We start from the raw sequence: 16,502 nt of genomic DNA on the forward strand, positions 1-16,502 counted from the left end.
ATAAAGATGCAAAAATTTGGAAGGAGCATCTTCAAGACGAGCATGGCACTGTTAGCTTTGATGATCTTGGTTTTATCGGAAAACATGGACTGCTTGATTGTTAATGTGACAAGGCTGGAGGAGAATGACAATTCACAATCCAAATTGTACAGCTGTGTCAAACTGTATTGCGGGTGGCCAATCTTCTTATTTCGACTCCGGTAGGAATTGTCGTTCGGTCGACACGAGAGGAAATTGTTCCGATTCAAAACCTTGCTGTCAGTGGTGTCAATGTAAAAGTGATCACCCAATTATTTGTTTCACTCGGGAAAATGTTGAATCTGCAGGAGCTGAACACGGATATCTTTGGTCCAGGGTCAATCGGTAGGTCATATTTTCAGTGTTAAAAAAGCACATTATAACCTTTATCAGTTTTTTCCTGTCGAGCTCTGGCTGCTGTAAATATATTCAGGCTCAGAATAGTTATTTTTTATTCCTTTCAGTGATTAAATGAAAGAGAGATAAGATGAGACGCGTTCATGCCGCTTTTAGTCGATGATAGATGATCTATAACATGTTTATTTCTACGATCGAGTGACAGTGAATATGAGATACCGTGGGATGAGTGATTAAAACACAGCTACAGCTGATGAGATTAGGGGATCACATGGTTTTCATGGGGAATAAAGGGGGACTGCGTCTACCAACAGTTTGCATAGGAGGGACATTTGACTACCAATCAGCCGCTAATGATAAGGGGGGGGGGAGGGGGGGGGTCATAACATTATTACAGATCCTTATTAGGGGATCAAGCAGATTTTCCCCCTCCCCTTCCCACGCATTTCATAATGATCAGTCCTTTCCCAGATATTGAAAGTTCAAAAAAGAGAAAAACCTGATCTTGGTTGTATAGTGTTAGGATGTGGTGCGCAGCCTCGAAGTCGAAAGCTGGTGGTGGCGATGATGATGATGATGATGATGATGACAGAGATGGTAAAGACGATAGAGGTAAAGATGTTTGCAGAAGCCAGCTCCTGGGTTACCACCTCTTATCAATTTTCAAAACTAAATCATGTGTTAGATAAAAATTCTGCCAAGAAAAACCTAACGATACCGAGTCTTGTGATGTCCAAGCCGCTCGCTATGTTGATGATGGTCAATGGGACGAACTTTACCGACGTTCAGCGAAGGTTTTGGACCAAGAAAAAACAAGAAAGATATCTACCTAGAGGTAAATAAAATGCCATTACGAGTCAGCTGGGATCGCTGTTGGGCGCTCCAAACTGTAAGATCAAAGAGGGTTAACGTTGTTTACACTAGAACTTATATCTGTAGGGGGTCCACTTTAGCGATAAAAAAACCGTTCGGAGGAGTCGAACCTAAAGCATTTCAATGAATTTTACAATTAAGCTATCGGAAACTCGAGGCTAAATCTGTGTATTAACAATTTTTAAAGAAAGAAGATGTCGTAAACAATAATCTGGCTTTAGTCTCGAACGGGATTGAATTTTGACGAACACATCACTTCCCCGCAATCTGTCCTAGCCTTAGCCGTTTGCCGTTATCATAAATATTTTTGAGGGAAGGGGTGCGAAGTGGACTGCCAATAAACTGCCGCGACATAGCAGTTTTCCCTTTTTTTTTTCTTTGCCTTGCTTACAGAACTTCCATCCCTCCTGCTCTCGGAAAAGTCCTTTTTCCCTTCAAAAGCAGATCATTTTCGACAAAGCATCTCTGCCACAACAATACATTGAGAATGGAAAGAAAGAGCCAATGTAATTTTGGTTTTCTGTTTTTTATTGTATTTTAATCTGTATCTAGTGGAACAAATCATCGGTAACGAATTTCACAGGGAATCTTGTTGTCATCAACGTAAAGTGTAAACAGAAAGGCAAAGGAAAAGATTTTGCTTCCTGCTTCATTTTCAAGACAGCTGGGACATTTACAGGTTGGTAAAGACTCTGGTCAGTCATAAAAAAGTAGGATGAATCAATCTAACCGACTGAATCCCTCATGGAGTGCATTTGGATTGCGCAACGTGAAACCAAAACCAAAATAATTGAGAGAAAAAAATGACTAGGAATAAATGAGAACTCCAAGTAAAAACAAGCAAACCTCCTGAGGCACGGAAAGCGCAAATGACTCGATTGTTTTAAGTTTTGTGGCTGATTGGTTGAGAGAGAGGCACTAGTTTTCTGAACCCATCACAGAGCGATGGGATACAGATTCATTTACTCAGGTCCTCATTGTACTAATTTACTCGCTCGCTCATATCTAGCCACAGAAAAATGTACCGAACCATTCACGACAAAACCAGCGACAGCAAAACAAATGACAACAAAAAACACCTCAACAAAATTATCAACAGCAGAAACTGCCACATCAAAAGAAACTCTACCACCAACAACACAAGCAGAGGTAACAACAAGAAAAGGAACAACAGCAAAATCAACTGCAGAGATCCAATCCACAAAAGAACACAGCACAGGAACGACCCCCATCAGCCAGACCGAGTTGTCGACGAAATCATCCGAGACTCCGCCGACTTCCTCAAGCGACACAGATACCACACCTAAAAAGACTCCTACTGTTATCTCCATGACAACGACAGAAAGGAGCAGTCCTGGTAAAGACAAGAATATAGACAAGTCAACTGACGTAAACGGCAGCAGCAGAAGAACAGTTCTAGTTGTATCTGTGTTATGTTCACTTGTGGTAGTCGTCGCCATGTTTTTCGTATCAGCTTGGCTCTGGAGAAAACGGTAAACGGCGTGAGTTTGTTTTTATGATATGATCTATGTTTTAAGCTATTTTTCCTGTATTTTCTATTTTCCTGATGTACATCATCGCCACAAGCACTTTATTACGAGCATCCACGCAAAATATTTTTAATTTTAAGTTAGCAAGAGCACTAACTACAAGCTGTGTAAGAGAATATATAAATATAAATATATATATATATACATTTTTTTATCTTCACAGGAAAAGTTACTCAAGAAGCGATCAGCAAAGTACTAATCAGTGTAAGTGAATGGTTAACCTGAGTATTTTACTTCACCACGATATTGCAGAACACTGTAAAATCCTCCTCCTCTCAATTGCTGCAAGTAAAGGTCCAAACTACAAGTTATGTGTTTGGACCGTTAGGAGCAGAAAGCCCAACGAAAATTACGACAAAGGAGAGGCATCAAGAGACTGCAATGTCGAGGTCTTTAGCGTCATCAGAACGCGGAATCCGAAGGTCTGGGTTCCATTTTTTGTAAGGAAGTTGGACTTCCTCTTTTTTCCCTGCTTGTGAAATGACTATATATATCTCTCTTTGGTTTCTAAATACCTTTGCAATTGGTGGATCTAGTTTTCTTTAGCTTTTTTAATATTTTCTACGGTTTTCGATTCTCTATTTAGATTTTTGTATCTGCCAAGTTAGAGTTAGTGGTTACTACATCTCATGTGTCTTAGTACAGAGTATCTTACATTTATTCATATCATTGTCACCATTACAGTCGATAAACCAGAAGATCACGTCCAAAACACACATGAGAATGCCTATCAACTACTAAAGTATGACGGGAAATCAAAAGATCAGGCTCAATGGGAACAACCGGCCTATGAGGGCCTCGTCAAGGGTTCACCTGCGAAAGACTGGGGAGAGGGAGAAGTATATACCAATCCTACAGTGTATCAACAACTTGACAAGTCTAATATCACCACTGAAAATGATTATTTAGCGGCTTATCATCCTCTTATGAAACAGCTCCAGTCCAAGGTATGCATTTTAATCCCATACAGTTCCCTACCCTGGCCTTAACCCGGAAAGAGGTGGTTCTCTTTTTAAGACAGGAACGCAAAGTGGGGTAGAGCAGAAGTCGTCTTTCATATGACAAAAAAATTATTTTGTTAAAAATGACTTTTGAAAAAAACAATTATGTCTTCTTATAGCTATTGCTCCAAAACCATTGGAGCAATAAATATTGTTTCAGTGCTTGTTAAAAATAGGGGGACGTAGTCATCATGCAACGAGAAAAAATGTACCTACCGAATCAATCTCGTTTGTAATTGCTTATAGTAAAGTGCAATACCTCCTTTCCGCAGTCGAGGACAAAAATGGCGATTTGCCGTTGATGTCACAAAATTCACATGCATTTTCTAATTGCTACTTTCTCATAGTCTGAGCAAGTCGCCGAATATGACCAAGGGTACCTGGTACTGGTTGGAGAGCATAGCAAAAGAGAAGAGACCGCTGATCAAGAGGACCCGTATTACTACAAAGTTGAAAGTAACATGCCTCAGTAATCAACCGTCTGTTTTGTGACGTTGGAGTAGAAATGTTGTAATTTTCGGTAAAATGATGAGAGATGAATTCATTCTTCATGGCTTCAAGTCAAGAGAAAGAAAACGATCGGTAAAAGTTCATGTGATACTACGAATTGATTAGGATATGATTGCTTATTGTAAAGCCTGTTATCCTTCTTGTTTGAGTGTGTGACAACTAAGAGGTTATTAAACTGGTGATCATTTCCTTTATTCTCATGACATTAACGCGTGCTTCAGTGGTGATATTGCAAAGGAGAAATTAGATGTCAGTCACTCTTAGGGGTAAAATAATTAAGACGAGTCCTGGTTTAAAACTCTTCATTCACCTAAAAATAATTTCTCCAGGACTGACAAAGCGAAAGCTGAATCAGAACTTACTCAGCGGTCCCGTATGTGTTCCTGCGCAACTCTAATTATTGACCCCAAAATGTTGTGGTAAACTTGCTTGTAGCCATCGCCTCTCGTTTTTACTGCACAAATAGGGCAGCTACACAAGCTCCGACAGCGGCGCCGAAGAACTTTTCTGAACTACCACCTCCACACTCCCGTTTCCCTCGCGAGCATTTTGTATTCGAAATTAGTCAAAACAAATTTATCAAACTTTAAACTTACTACATAAATTGCTTTGAAATATCCGGAAATTTGGAAATTTCGGAAATTTCCTGTTCCTGTTTTTCAACTTTAGTCGTACGTACAGATACTCTTTTATCCATGCATGACTTTTGAATATCCATCAATAGATTATAAAATGATATCCATGTCGTCATCCTTTATGTAGTAAGTTTAAAGTTTGGTAAATTTGTTTTGATCATTCTGTCGAAAGTTACTTAGATGTTTATACGACCACTGTCGTGAAACGACTACATTCCATCCACTTCACTCGTCGACCTCCTGCACGTGATTTCAAAGTCCTTAAACCCGTTTTATTTGACCACCCAAATTTCTAAAACCTCAAACCCTGGTATTTTGTCAAATGGAAAACTTATTTGATAGGAGAATAGCAATACAAAATGGCTAGGGGTTGAAAATCACTTCAATGACCTGAGCTCAACGTGGACGAGATTCTCCTTATCCCAAAAGACATAAGACGTTGCTATTCATAGCGCAAACAACCAAACACGACAGGCCCCAGTTGTTCGAAGGTTGGATAACGCTATCCACTGGATAAAACTCTATCCGGTGGATAACGCTATACGTTTTGCTATCACTTATTCGCCGGATGGCAATTTATCCGTTGGATAGCGTTATCCGCCTCTTATACAAATGGGACCAGATTGCTAGATTTCTCAACGAAATAATAAAAAAGAGCCTCTATGTTTAATTATTTTCGGTAATTTTTATCTTGCAAATCACTGTTTTTGCTTAAAAACTGCCAAAGGAGGTATGCACAAGGGTAAAATTACAGTTAATGATCGGTAAGAAATAGTTCTCCGAAAGATCAAATTTTGAATTGGTCATAATTTTCCTGAAGGGAATGTTCTCTAAGGGTAAATCTCTGACCTCGGTAAGGAATAACTTGAGATTAAGAAGATTTTACTCGGACGTGGGACGTAGGACGTGAGCTGGATTTCCGGCATCTCGCAGATAGCCACGCAAACGGAAATGATCGGTCACGTGGATACCGTTGAGTCCTGATAGAAACGAAAGGAAAAATTCTTATGTAACATCCAACCATGCAAGGTCCTCGTATGTGGTATCAATTTTTCTTGGCCTCACAATATGCTTTGCAAGGTATACTATACGGACTTCAACTAAGATATCTTCCCATAATTCTGCGCAAATCTGGATCGTCGCTTCTTCTCGTGGGATCTCTGAATCTGCTGACGTTCCCTTGGCTTTTAAAATCTCTGTGGGCACCGATCATCGATATCTACGGTAACAAAACCTTTTGGCTCTCGACAAGTTATGCAGGAACTGCGCTTGCACTTTTACTTGCAAGGGTTGACGACAGAATTATTTTCATAACTTCATTGGTATTACTTAATCTATTTTCTGCCACGGTTGATTTGACGCTTGGAAAAATACTGCTATCAAAATTTCATGGAGACCAATTATCAAGGGCAAGCTCACTTCAGATCATTGGCTACAAAATTGGCTTTTTAATAGGAGGAGGTCTGACTCTTTTAGCTGCGGAGTATTCCTTAATGAGAAAAGAAATATTCTTTGCCCTCGCTATCTCTTATTTCTCCCTGATGGTGACACTTTTTGTCACGAAAAGCTACGTGACGCCCGACGTTTGTCCTAAACCTGAAATATTGCGTTACTCAGAGACCAAACGGATGAGTGGGTTCTCGCGCACACCAGGGTTGCAATGGATGATAGCGTGCGCGTGTGTGTATAAATATGCGTCGCACTCTTCGCAGTCAATATTCACCATGTTCCTGGTAGATACCGGAGAGAGCCTAGGCCGTATTGGCTTCTTGTCTGGAATGGTGGGTCAAGGTATCTCAATTGCTGTTGCTTCTATGTGGGGAGTGGCTCTGTCAGCAAAAAGGTGAGATGAAGGGGATTTGTAAATTTTTCATAGCTTTTTTTTTTTTTTTTTTTTTCGTTTTTAAGATAGAATCTGCTCGTAAATGAAGACTGAAAATTAAAAGTAGCCTTTCTTTTGGCAATCTTACCAACGTTTACTTCATCATTTGTCGCTCAGCCTTTAACCCGTGCAAAGTTGCGACCTTCCCCTAACCTTTTAACTCCCACATCACATTTGTAATTCTCCTTACTGTCAACAATACAATTCTTATAATGAATATATATTATAAAAGAGAATATTATAAAAGAGAATTTAGTATTGGATCAACTAATTATCCCCAAATTGATATTTCTCTTTATTCTCATCACTTATCTGGTTGATATTGTACTGATATTGTAAGGAGAAATTCTGTCTTGGTCACTCATGGGAAATAAAGGGATAAATAAAGCTGGATGGTTTTTTTTTATCTTAGAAGATATAATTTTACTTAAAAATATTCGGATATGTTTAGGAATGAACGTAGTGCCATACTCCAGTCGCAAAAATTTTAAAGTATCGCACAGCAGCATAATTTACCAAACGGCAACAAACACATATGTAAACCTGCTTTCTTTAAATTTGACACTTTTAGATTTATGGTATGGTAATAAAGTTAATACCCGTTGTTTTCATTTTTGTCCAATTCTAGGATACTTCCTACGCAGCTTTTCTTTCTGACGTCCTTGTTATCTGTTTGTTCAGTTTTCGCTCAGCTTTGTGTTGTCTGGTGGAATGACACGAAGTTTGTAGCCCTTGGTAAGTGTTAACTCCTGAGAGGGTCTGATTAGGAGTCATGTGCGGTGATACATTACTTTAACTACTTTCCAATTACTCGCAATGTTCTGTTCTTTAGCAAGTTGCTTGACCTGTCAATCACGCAATGTGTCAAGGTGCGTCCATTTTCCTTGTGGACGGTTTCGTGGGCACACCGAAAACTCCATAGCTGAGCAATTCAATTGTCAAACGTCTGGCTTGTGCTTACGTGGAAACAACTAAGAAGCAGCCTGACATCTTGATCACTAATTGTTTATCTAATACCCCATCCACACCAGCAAAACATGTTTTGTTAAACTGGTTCTCATTGAATGAAAATTATAAACAGAGAACTGAAAAACTTGATTTTCCATAGGATTCAAGTACTTGCTAACTTGCATTTCCGATGTGCTACATTCAAGTCAAAAATATTCGGTTAAATAGTTTCTATGAAGAAAAAAAAAATTAAACTGTGTTTAACAAAACAACTTTTAAACATGTTTAAGCTTTGGTGTGAATGGGGCATAAGTTTCTATGTTTTTCACTTACAGTATACCTGATGCTCAGTGTAGTTCATGGGTCCCAGGCCACTCCTGTCTATACACTCATGTTGCGATGTTCCCAGAATGCACCCCAATCCGTGCAAACGACTTGTTACTCTTTCCTTGGTACGTTGGAAATTCTTGGTAAACAGTTTTCGTTGTTCATAGCAGGAGTCCTAACAGAGGCACTGGGATATGTGGCTGGTTTATACATCTCACTTGTGGTTTCCTTTTTTGTTGTCATTTTAGTTTGGCATTGTCCGAAATATCTTCGATGCCCTTAAAGAATTGATTTTCAAAACATTACAACCAACGGATGTGATGAAATAGTTGAATAGACAGAATAAGATAACAAATGTAAAGTGTTTCATTAGTGCTTCATGTAACTTAAAGCATAAAAAATGTGCTGAAATTTCTAGTCTTGCAGATTGGCGATTTGTTGCCTCTCACGGAAGCAAATTTTTGTGCCTCAAGGAGGTTGAGCACATCAAATCGAGGTTTACCAGTAAATTATACCGAATAAACCAGGGCAAATAAAAAAGCAGATAATTTTTGTTTGAATGCTTTCTCTTGACTTCCCCACATATTTTCTAAAGTTTTAATCAGGAGTTTCAACGCGTTAAGAAGCACGAGAGAGGAAAACCCTTACATACATAGCCTAATAAATACACGTTATTCGATGCATGGTTAAATCGATAATAAAAGCGCTGAGGTAAGTGTCCACTTGTTTTATATTTTGATCCATCGAATAAGGGATTTTTATTTCTCAATTGTTTCTTTTTCCACTATTTTGGCTTCTTGAAATATATCCTGCAACGTTATTTGAGAATCGCACCAATCGCGTCGGGCGTGCGCTTGTGACGAAAACAACTAAAATTTAGTGTCCTTTACGACAAACAAAAAAAATAGCATTTCGCTTAAATGGGCCTTCCTTGCTCCACTTTCCGTCCAGTTCTTTGAAGTAATAACGGGTGCCGTGAGACAGAAATGAAAATCGAACAAGCGACTGACAACTACACCAGAGAGAGATGAAAACACCAACATCGGTCGCAACAGATTCAAATTTAATTTTTTAATATTTATGAATATAGGCAACAATTTTAATCAAATTATTAAAATATAGACCAACCGCGTATTATCCTTCACTCTTGATCAGCTGTGTTGTTGCTGTTACAGGAAATAAAATCTTGAACTTGACGAACAAACTGAAGAAACTCAGGTAACTCGGCACAGATTGTTTCTGGTTCCCAGTCGCGTTCGTTGAGGAGCTGATCCCATTTTTCACAATGAAGGTGAATATCCGTCTAAGGGTATGAATGATTGAAAAGAAGTGAATAGAGGAAAAAGAGAAGTTAGCTCGAAAATAAATGAACCTCCTAGTTAACGACACCGCTATTAAAGCTGACGACGATTCAAACTAATTGAAAATATATTTTTAACAAATTCGGGTAATTAGATGAGGAAAAAAATTTCTCTTTAACGATTAGATTATTCGCTCTCGATTTCTTTCACGTGATATCGAGTGAGGGCAGAAATCGAAAGTGGATAATTTAATCCTTTCACTATAAATCTACTACTCGTTGAAAACGTAATATCGAGACGGGCTCTTTTTTCATTTTATTTTGTTTGGAATTGTACATTGTTAGGTCACTTCCTGTGCTCTGTGACTATCGCAGAAATAAATAGCGAGAAGTGTAGTTACTCAGATTGTACCAATTGTGATTGAACGCTAAATTTGTACTAAAATAAGTCGTAATATAACTGTGTTGTTAACGACAAATCTCCTACCGTCACTCTGTTTTCCTCATCTTTGAGATCACTGCACCAGGATCTTTCATCAGAGACAATCATGGTAAATCCAGGCCGAGGGGTGAACAAAGTTCGGCGGGAACATCTCCGATGAGTAAAGTTAAATCCTTGGGGTAATTTCTCGTCTTCTGGAAGGCGTAACCCGTCGGCATCGGAGAATGTCAACTTAGAAAGATAATTTGATATGAGGTGTGTCGCTTCTTTCTCGCGCACAAGGCTGTTGTTAGCAACTAAATCATCTGAGGAAAAAAAAAGCCGTTGGATTAAACACCAGTATTTATGTTGGTTTCGCATTCATAAACTCACTCACTAGCCCGTTATTTAATCAACTTTCCAAATATGCTAATAGTTTCAAGATTTAAAGTATATTTTGCGTGAGTTTTAGGCTATAAAGTGGCCATCTTGCGTTGCCAAAATTTATTCCAACAGAAACTTGGCTCTTGCAAATGAAACTGGACTGTTGACCCAAAAAATCGACCAAAATATTAACATAGGAATAATTTCATACTTATCACATTTGCAACAAGGGAGGGAAATATCAATTCACCTCTTACTTACTCACTCACTTTCTCGTTTTTCCCGCTCAGTCAGTCAGTAAATCAAAGTGGGTGAGTTTCCAAAGTAACTGTGGTGGTACGTCAGTGGGGTAGGCAGGTCAGTAGTCAGGAGGTCAGTCCATTGGTCAGTCACTGAATGACTCATTCACTAAGTAATGCATATGTGATATGACACACACAGACAACTAGAGATATAAGACCTTTCGTAGACTCACCCGTAAGTGCACGCAAGCTTATCCTGCAATCAACGTCTGAACCTGGAAAAATGATGTTAACCTGGAGAAATTTCTTGGACTGTAAAACCAGCCACCCTCGACACCTCGCCCTTGTGGAATCATCCTCAAACCGCAGTTCTTCAACAACATTTTTCAGGTCATGGAAAGGAATCGGTATTTCTTCAAGTTTCTTTCCCACATCTTTATTTGCTACCCATACCTAAGTTGTCATGAGAAAAAGCCACTCAAAAATTGAAAAAAGCCAAACATGAATAATTGAGAGAACGCAAATTTTCTTAATACATATAAGGTATTGTAGATGTCCAACAAATTACAAAAAATTGTGGATGAGAAAGTTTTGAATCAATGAAACTCAACATTTATCAGTTTTTTAAAGCGTGTTTTCCTGAACTGTTCTGAACCTATATAAGAAGGAAATTAATTTGCTCAGCAATCCCCATTTAGCTATCCTATCATTATTTGTGTATTTTATTATGCCTCTGCTCTTGTATGCATGCACTATGGACAAGCATTCATTAAGGGAAACTACATTGCATTATGGGTACAGTTAACCTCTTGTACGTGAATGTGTATATGACTTCGAAACAGAAACCGGTTCATGTCATTTAAAATGGTGAAAGTGGTAAACTTGCCTTACATCGCATTGCTTGGCTTTTCGGGGACAAAAACGTCAAGTCATATCTTGCCATGAAGTCCTCCCCTATCTGATCACCAAATGTATCGCTCACCACTTTGTCAGCAAGGTTCACGCCCTCTTTAAATGCCACAAGCCATTCGTTTTTTTTCTGTTCTGTTCTTTGAAGCTTGTTGAGTGAATCAGCAATGCTCCACGTCTCCTCGAGGTCGGCTGTTGACAAATGTAGTTTTCTAATTACTTGATGTTACATTGTCAAAATGGTGTCTTTTCAGCTATGCAGACCAGGCCCAATTCCTTTAAAATTAACCAATCATCGACAAGATTTTTCGCCCGCGATTTCTATCCCGTGATAGTTAGTAAGGGTGAAGCTCGAAGAAACTATCTCGCATAGAAATTGAAAGCGAATAATCTAATTTCCTTCAGCATAAATCTACTAATTACCCCAAAACTTAACAACAAGACAGGCACAAGTTTTTATTTTATTTTGATAACAACCATACAATGTTAGGTAACTCACGTTACTCACCATCCCGGAAAAGATAGCGAGTAACGAAAGGCTTAAACTCGAAACGTCATCTTTAGAAACCCTTTATTGTGACCCAATTTATGTTATCAACCCAGTTAATAAAACCAAGTTCTCTTTAAATACCTTCCAACCCCCCCCCCCCTCCGACGCAAAACCAGAGCTTCTTTAGAAACTTACCCCCTTTATCTAGCGAGTATAATAGCCAATCAGAATAAGGAATTTGTGATAGGACGATAACTAATGTATGCTAAACACTAAACTGTGATGGATGATACTTGTGTCAATGGACGATAGGCTGTCAAAGGTAGAGGTACCTGTGTTTTACATCCCAGTAATCTACTCATCTATTAATTATAAATTACTTAAGCCTTACCTTCGTCTGGTTCCCGAATGACGATTTTCCCGAAATGACACCATAGGTCAGCTTTGTGATAATTTCCGGACCCAATTTCCATTTTCAATTTCCTTAAGGATGTTAAAACTGTTTCGTTTATGGATGCATCATATTTTGCGACAGCTTGATTGAGCGCATAAGCTCCCTATAATTAAAATCGATCTTGTCAGATAGGGAAGCATTTCTTCCGTTGGGTTATTGTTTTTTTTTTGTTTTTGTTTTTTCCAGTTGCTTTGCCTTAGGATTATATCTAAAATCTCGACGCCCATTACCTCCTTAATCTTGAAAATAAAACTAACTAAGCATCAGCAGTCAATTAGCTTGGTCATTAACCTTATCCGCGTCTATTATTTAACCCTGAACGGTTTTTTTTGGCAACGATATATCTGCACTGAGACAGAATTATTGCGGAGTGTTCACCATTAGCCACTTTTTGCACAAACCTGTACATCCATATCGTATTCTTCACAAGGTTTCAAGCGATACTGTGATGAACTTCCTGCTGAAAGTATTAAACGCTCCATTTCCTCAACAGGGACAAGCTGTAATTCACAATCTTCCGGGAGATTTTTATCGTCTATAAAGACGCAAATTCTGTTAGCCATGACTCTTCCCGCGGCCTAAAACAGAGCGAAAAAAATAATCTGCCATGGATTTCTATGGAACTAGGGTTTACAATCAATGCAGGAAACTTGTTGACCTAACTGAAAAAAAGAGCTCCCCTCTGTGCTATAAATAAAAGAGATATCTCACAGTTGGCAGGGTATCCAAAATCTTATTTTCTTTGACATGAAATAATGTCAGTGTTAAACTCACCATTCTGCTTTTTATCACATACTCGGCATGCTTTGTGTTTCTCTTGGATCCACTTACATACAGCCGATGATCGGGTCCTATTGAACTTACTGCAGCTCCAGTCATAGTGCTAACATGTAGAAGATGGTCTCCATCTGGTCCTCTTACTAGTTTCTCAAACTTTTTTGGAATCACAATCGGTCGACCAGGGACGCTTTGATTTCTTGATAGAGTTTCCTTTGGAATCGAAAGTTCGCAAGAATGTACAATGTTTACAGGGAGGAGGAAGTGCAGATTCTCAGATATACAAGAAAAACAGAGGCGGACAGACAGACACGAAGACAAACAGAATCAGCGATAATTGACAACCACGCATGATCACGACTGCCTATTTAATTGGCTACCAAGCAAATTGATTGACTGACTCTGGCTGAGATCATGACTGACTTCATGTCGGACTGAGGGACTGATAGAAGTAGTTACCAAGTGACCTACTTAGTGACTAACTGATTGGCTGGCTGAATGACTGACAGACTGGCCGACTGAATGACTGACAAGCTGACAGAATGACTGACTGTTGACTGACCGACCGTTTGACTAAATGACCTACTGTATACTGACTTAATGACTAGCTTAATGTCTGCTTGACTGACTGAATAACAGACTGTCGGACTTGCTGACTGACTGAATAATTGAATTGCTGAGTGGCTGACAGAATGACTAACTTACTGAGTGACTGATTGATTGATAGATTGATTGACTAAGCGTTTGACTGACTGAGTGACTGGCTGACTGTGTGTCTGACTAACTGAACAAATGAATGACAAACTGACTAACTGACAATCAGAATGAATACAAATAACAGACAATAGGAAATCTGAGGACTTACGACTACAGAAATTGTTTCTCTTCCTATAGCAGCTACTTACCAATTTCTCATTGATTAACTCTTTTGCACGGGCCCTTTGCCTCTCATTACCACGAATAGCGAATCCTTTGCGACCTCTTTGTGACTGAGCACTGATCTTCGCCCCTGAAATTTCTTGTATTTGACTTATTGTAGTTCCTTTCCTACCGATTATGAAGCCAATGTTGTTTTCAACTACTAGAAATTCGCAGGCTTCCTCTTGAGTGCCCCTTCTGAGATCGTCATACGTATTTCTGTTCAGAAGAGACATTATGGAAAAATGTTTTTATCCTCATGTCATTTACTAATACCCCTCTTAAAATAATGACTTAATCAAAAATAACATAGTGAAAAAAAAGAAACAAGAAATAATTCTCAAAATTGCAAAATAAAGAGGAGAAACGTCCAGGCTTCGATGGGGCTCGACTCCGAGCCTCCCCCTGGAGCACCCTTTAGTGTTTGGCGCTCTCTCCTAGTTTCACCCAGGATATTTACATAATAAGGTGGGGAGCTTGCCATCACACAGAGATTATAAGGAAATGCAAAAACAAGTCACATTAGACACGGCATTTCAGAACAAATGTGCGAATATGCAATTTAAACTTTATCGCGGACACAACAAAACGTTAGCCTGAGATTTATTTAAGGTAATCGGTCATTAATAATGTATCTGTCACCCTAAAGGAAATGGTCATTATTTATCACCAGGGGAAGGGGTCACGATAAAATTTTCATGATCTCCTATAAGGCTCTGTAATATTCTTATCATCGCTCCCGTTAGCAATTAATCAGCTGTCAATTTTCTACTGATCCTCCTTTCGACTGATCCTTGTCAGCTCCCTCTGAAAGCTGTGTTATCACCGCCCCAACCCTCCGACCCACCTCCCCCACCGGTCAGGTCATGAATAATGACTAGTCCCTAAAGTTAAAAATTTATTGCGGTGAAGGGGTGAATGTTTGCGGAAACATAATGTGACGCGAATGAGGAAAGCCGACTTGCGTGACAATGAGATGTTATTGTGTGGCCGTGCGTGACCAGAAATAATTGAAAATGACAACATCTTTCAAGTAAACAATTTACCTCAAGGTCTCCAACAACATTTCTTCAAGTCTAAAGAGCGAATTTATTTTTATTGTTTGTCACAAACTGATCACGCTAAGTAAGTTTCTGCCAATGTTAAATATTAGGAAAGCAAAGTTTGAAAGCCATGTGAATTCCCCCCCCCCCAACCCTCCGAGCCCCAACACCCCGGTCATTAATAATGACTAAGCCCTTGAAGTGAAAAATTTATGTCGGTGAAGGAGTGAATGCTTGCGGAAACATAATGAGACGCGAATGTGGAAAGCCGACTTGCGTGACAGTGAGATATAATCGTGGGATCGTGCGTGACCAGAAATAATTGAACATGACATCATATTACAAGTAAGCAATTTGCCCTAATGTCGCTAACAAAATTTCTTTAAGTCTAGTGAGCGAATTTATTTTTATTGTTTGTCACAAACTGATCACACTAAGTAGGTCTCTGCCAATGTAGGATAGAGGTGTAGCAAAATTCGTTCGATTCGCTCCTTCGAACGACAAACCAAATGAATAAAAAATAAGAGTAAACTGTAATTTGACTAAGAATAACAGGCGCCTCACAACGGCTGCCTCACAAGGTAATTTTGTAAAAATAATGTTTCTCGCTTGATGTGACTTAAGGTTGACGAGATCTCTGTGAATGAAAATTCTTAGGACGAGGAACTACTCCTTGCCCATTTAAAGCTTCAATTCGAAATTCACTTGGTTTACCTCGCTTTGCCGCCATTCTTCGATTTCTTACGGTTGTCACTCCCTTTTTCCATGGTGCCGTTAAAATTATTCTTGTGTTGAAAAATACAACCTGGCAAACTAGAAACTTACACCATTCTCGAATGTCTAAATTTCCTAAACCGGAAGTACTTCCGGTCTCGCTTCATTACCTTGACCCCAGTCCTCCCGGAGCCGAGCGGTCAAACATTTTGCGAGCAAATGATCTAAGGAAGAAAGTTACGAAAAAAAGGAAAGTACAATAGCTGCCACCAAAATAACAAAAAAGGGCCTAAATGTTCCTATGACGAGGAATATACTTGCATCATGCGTCATCGCTATGATAGGGGGAAAGCATCCTTAAAGCCAGTTTTTATCTTTCAAAAGTACAAATTCAAAGTAACATTTATCAACAGTACCAGGCCACATTAATACCCTTACTATTTATCGACATACATTCATCATGAAAACCAATCTATCCATTTACCTTTTAGTGGTATGTTTTTTTCGATGATTCAGGACTGAGTCTGTTCTCGAAGTTATAGATTGCGAAGCACGTAAAAGGCACAGAGTACATAATATCAAATACACGTAGATAACTAACTGTTTGACAACCAATTTTTTTTCTCTTTTCGTTGGTTTAAAATGAAAGTGTCATAAAATTGACAAATGGATCGGTTTAATGACAAAGTGTTTGTCAAGCAAGGGATCGTACATGACTTTCCAGCTAGTGTCGAAAACGTGAAAAAGCT

General features: G+C 39.0%; 3 protein-coding genes across 3 annotated transcripts; 2 read left to right on the forward strand and 1 right to left on the reverse strand.

Moving 5' to 3' along the window:
- Positions 1–1,078: 1,078 nt before the first annotated feature.
- Positions 1,079–4,497, forward strand: LOC131787885 (uncharacterized). Its single transcript, XM_066158517.1, has 6 exons — positions 1,079–1,210; positions 1,801–1,927; positions 2,258–2,741; positions 2,962–3,002; positions 3,483–3,745; positions 4,147–4,497. The coding sequence occupies exons 1-6, from the start codon at positions 1,139–1,141 to the stop codon at positions 4,270–4,272; spliced, it is 1,113 nt and encodes a 370-aa protein (XP_066014614.1). The 5' UTR covers positions 1,079–1,138; the 3' UTR covers positions 4,273–4,497.
- A 1,400-nt stretch (positions 4,498–5,897) lies between these two features.
- On the forward strand, positions 5,898–9,523 carry LOC131787877 (major facilitator superfamily domain-containing protein 3). Its single transcript, XM_066174239.1, has 4 exons — positions 5,898–6,787; positions 7,455–7,561; positions 8,110–8,812; positions 9,277–9,523. The coding sequence occupies exons 1-3, from the start codon at positions 5,967–5,969 to the stop codon at positions 8,382–8,384; spliced, it is 1,203 nt and encodes a 400-aa protein (XP_066030336.1). The 5' UTR covers positions 5,898–5,966; the 3' UTR covers positions 8,385–8,812; positions 9,277–9,523.
- On the reverse strand, positions 8,253–15,858 carry LOC131787876 (uncharacterized). Its single transcript, XM_066174237.1, has 10 exons — positions 15,754–15,858; positions 13,984–14,215; positions 13,076–13,291; positions 12,703–12,879; positions 12,239–12,404; positions 11,335–11,549; positions 10,682–10,901; positions 9,889–10,148; positions 9,230–9,404; positions 8,253–8,379 (listed from the first exon to the last, which is right to left on the reverse strand). Exons 1-9 carry the CDS (start codon positions 15,804–15,806, stop codon positions 9,243–9,245), a joined length of 1,701 nt encoding a protein of 566 aa, XP_066030334.1. The 5' UTR covers positions 15,807–15,858; the 3' UTR covers positions 8,253–8,379; positions 9,230–9,242.
- Positions 15,859–16,502: the final 644 nt, after the last annotated feature.

The sequence above is a fragment of the Pocillopora verrucosa genome, chromosome 11 (genome assembly GCF_036669915.1).
Source record: "Pocillopora verrucosa isolate sample1 chromosome 11, ASM3666991v2, whole genome shotgun sequence".
Classification (NCBI taxonomy): Eukaryota; Metazoa; Cnidaria; class Anthozoa; order Scleractinia; family Pocilloporidae; genus Pocillopora; species Pocillopora verrucosa.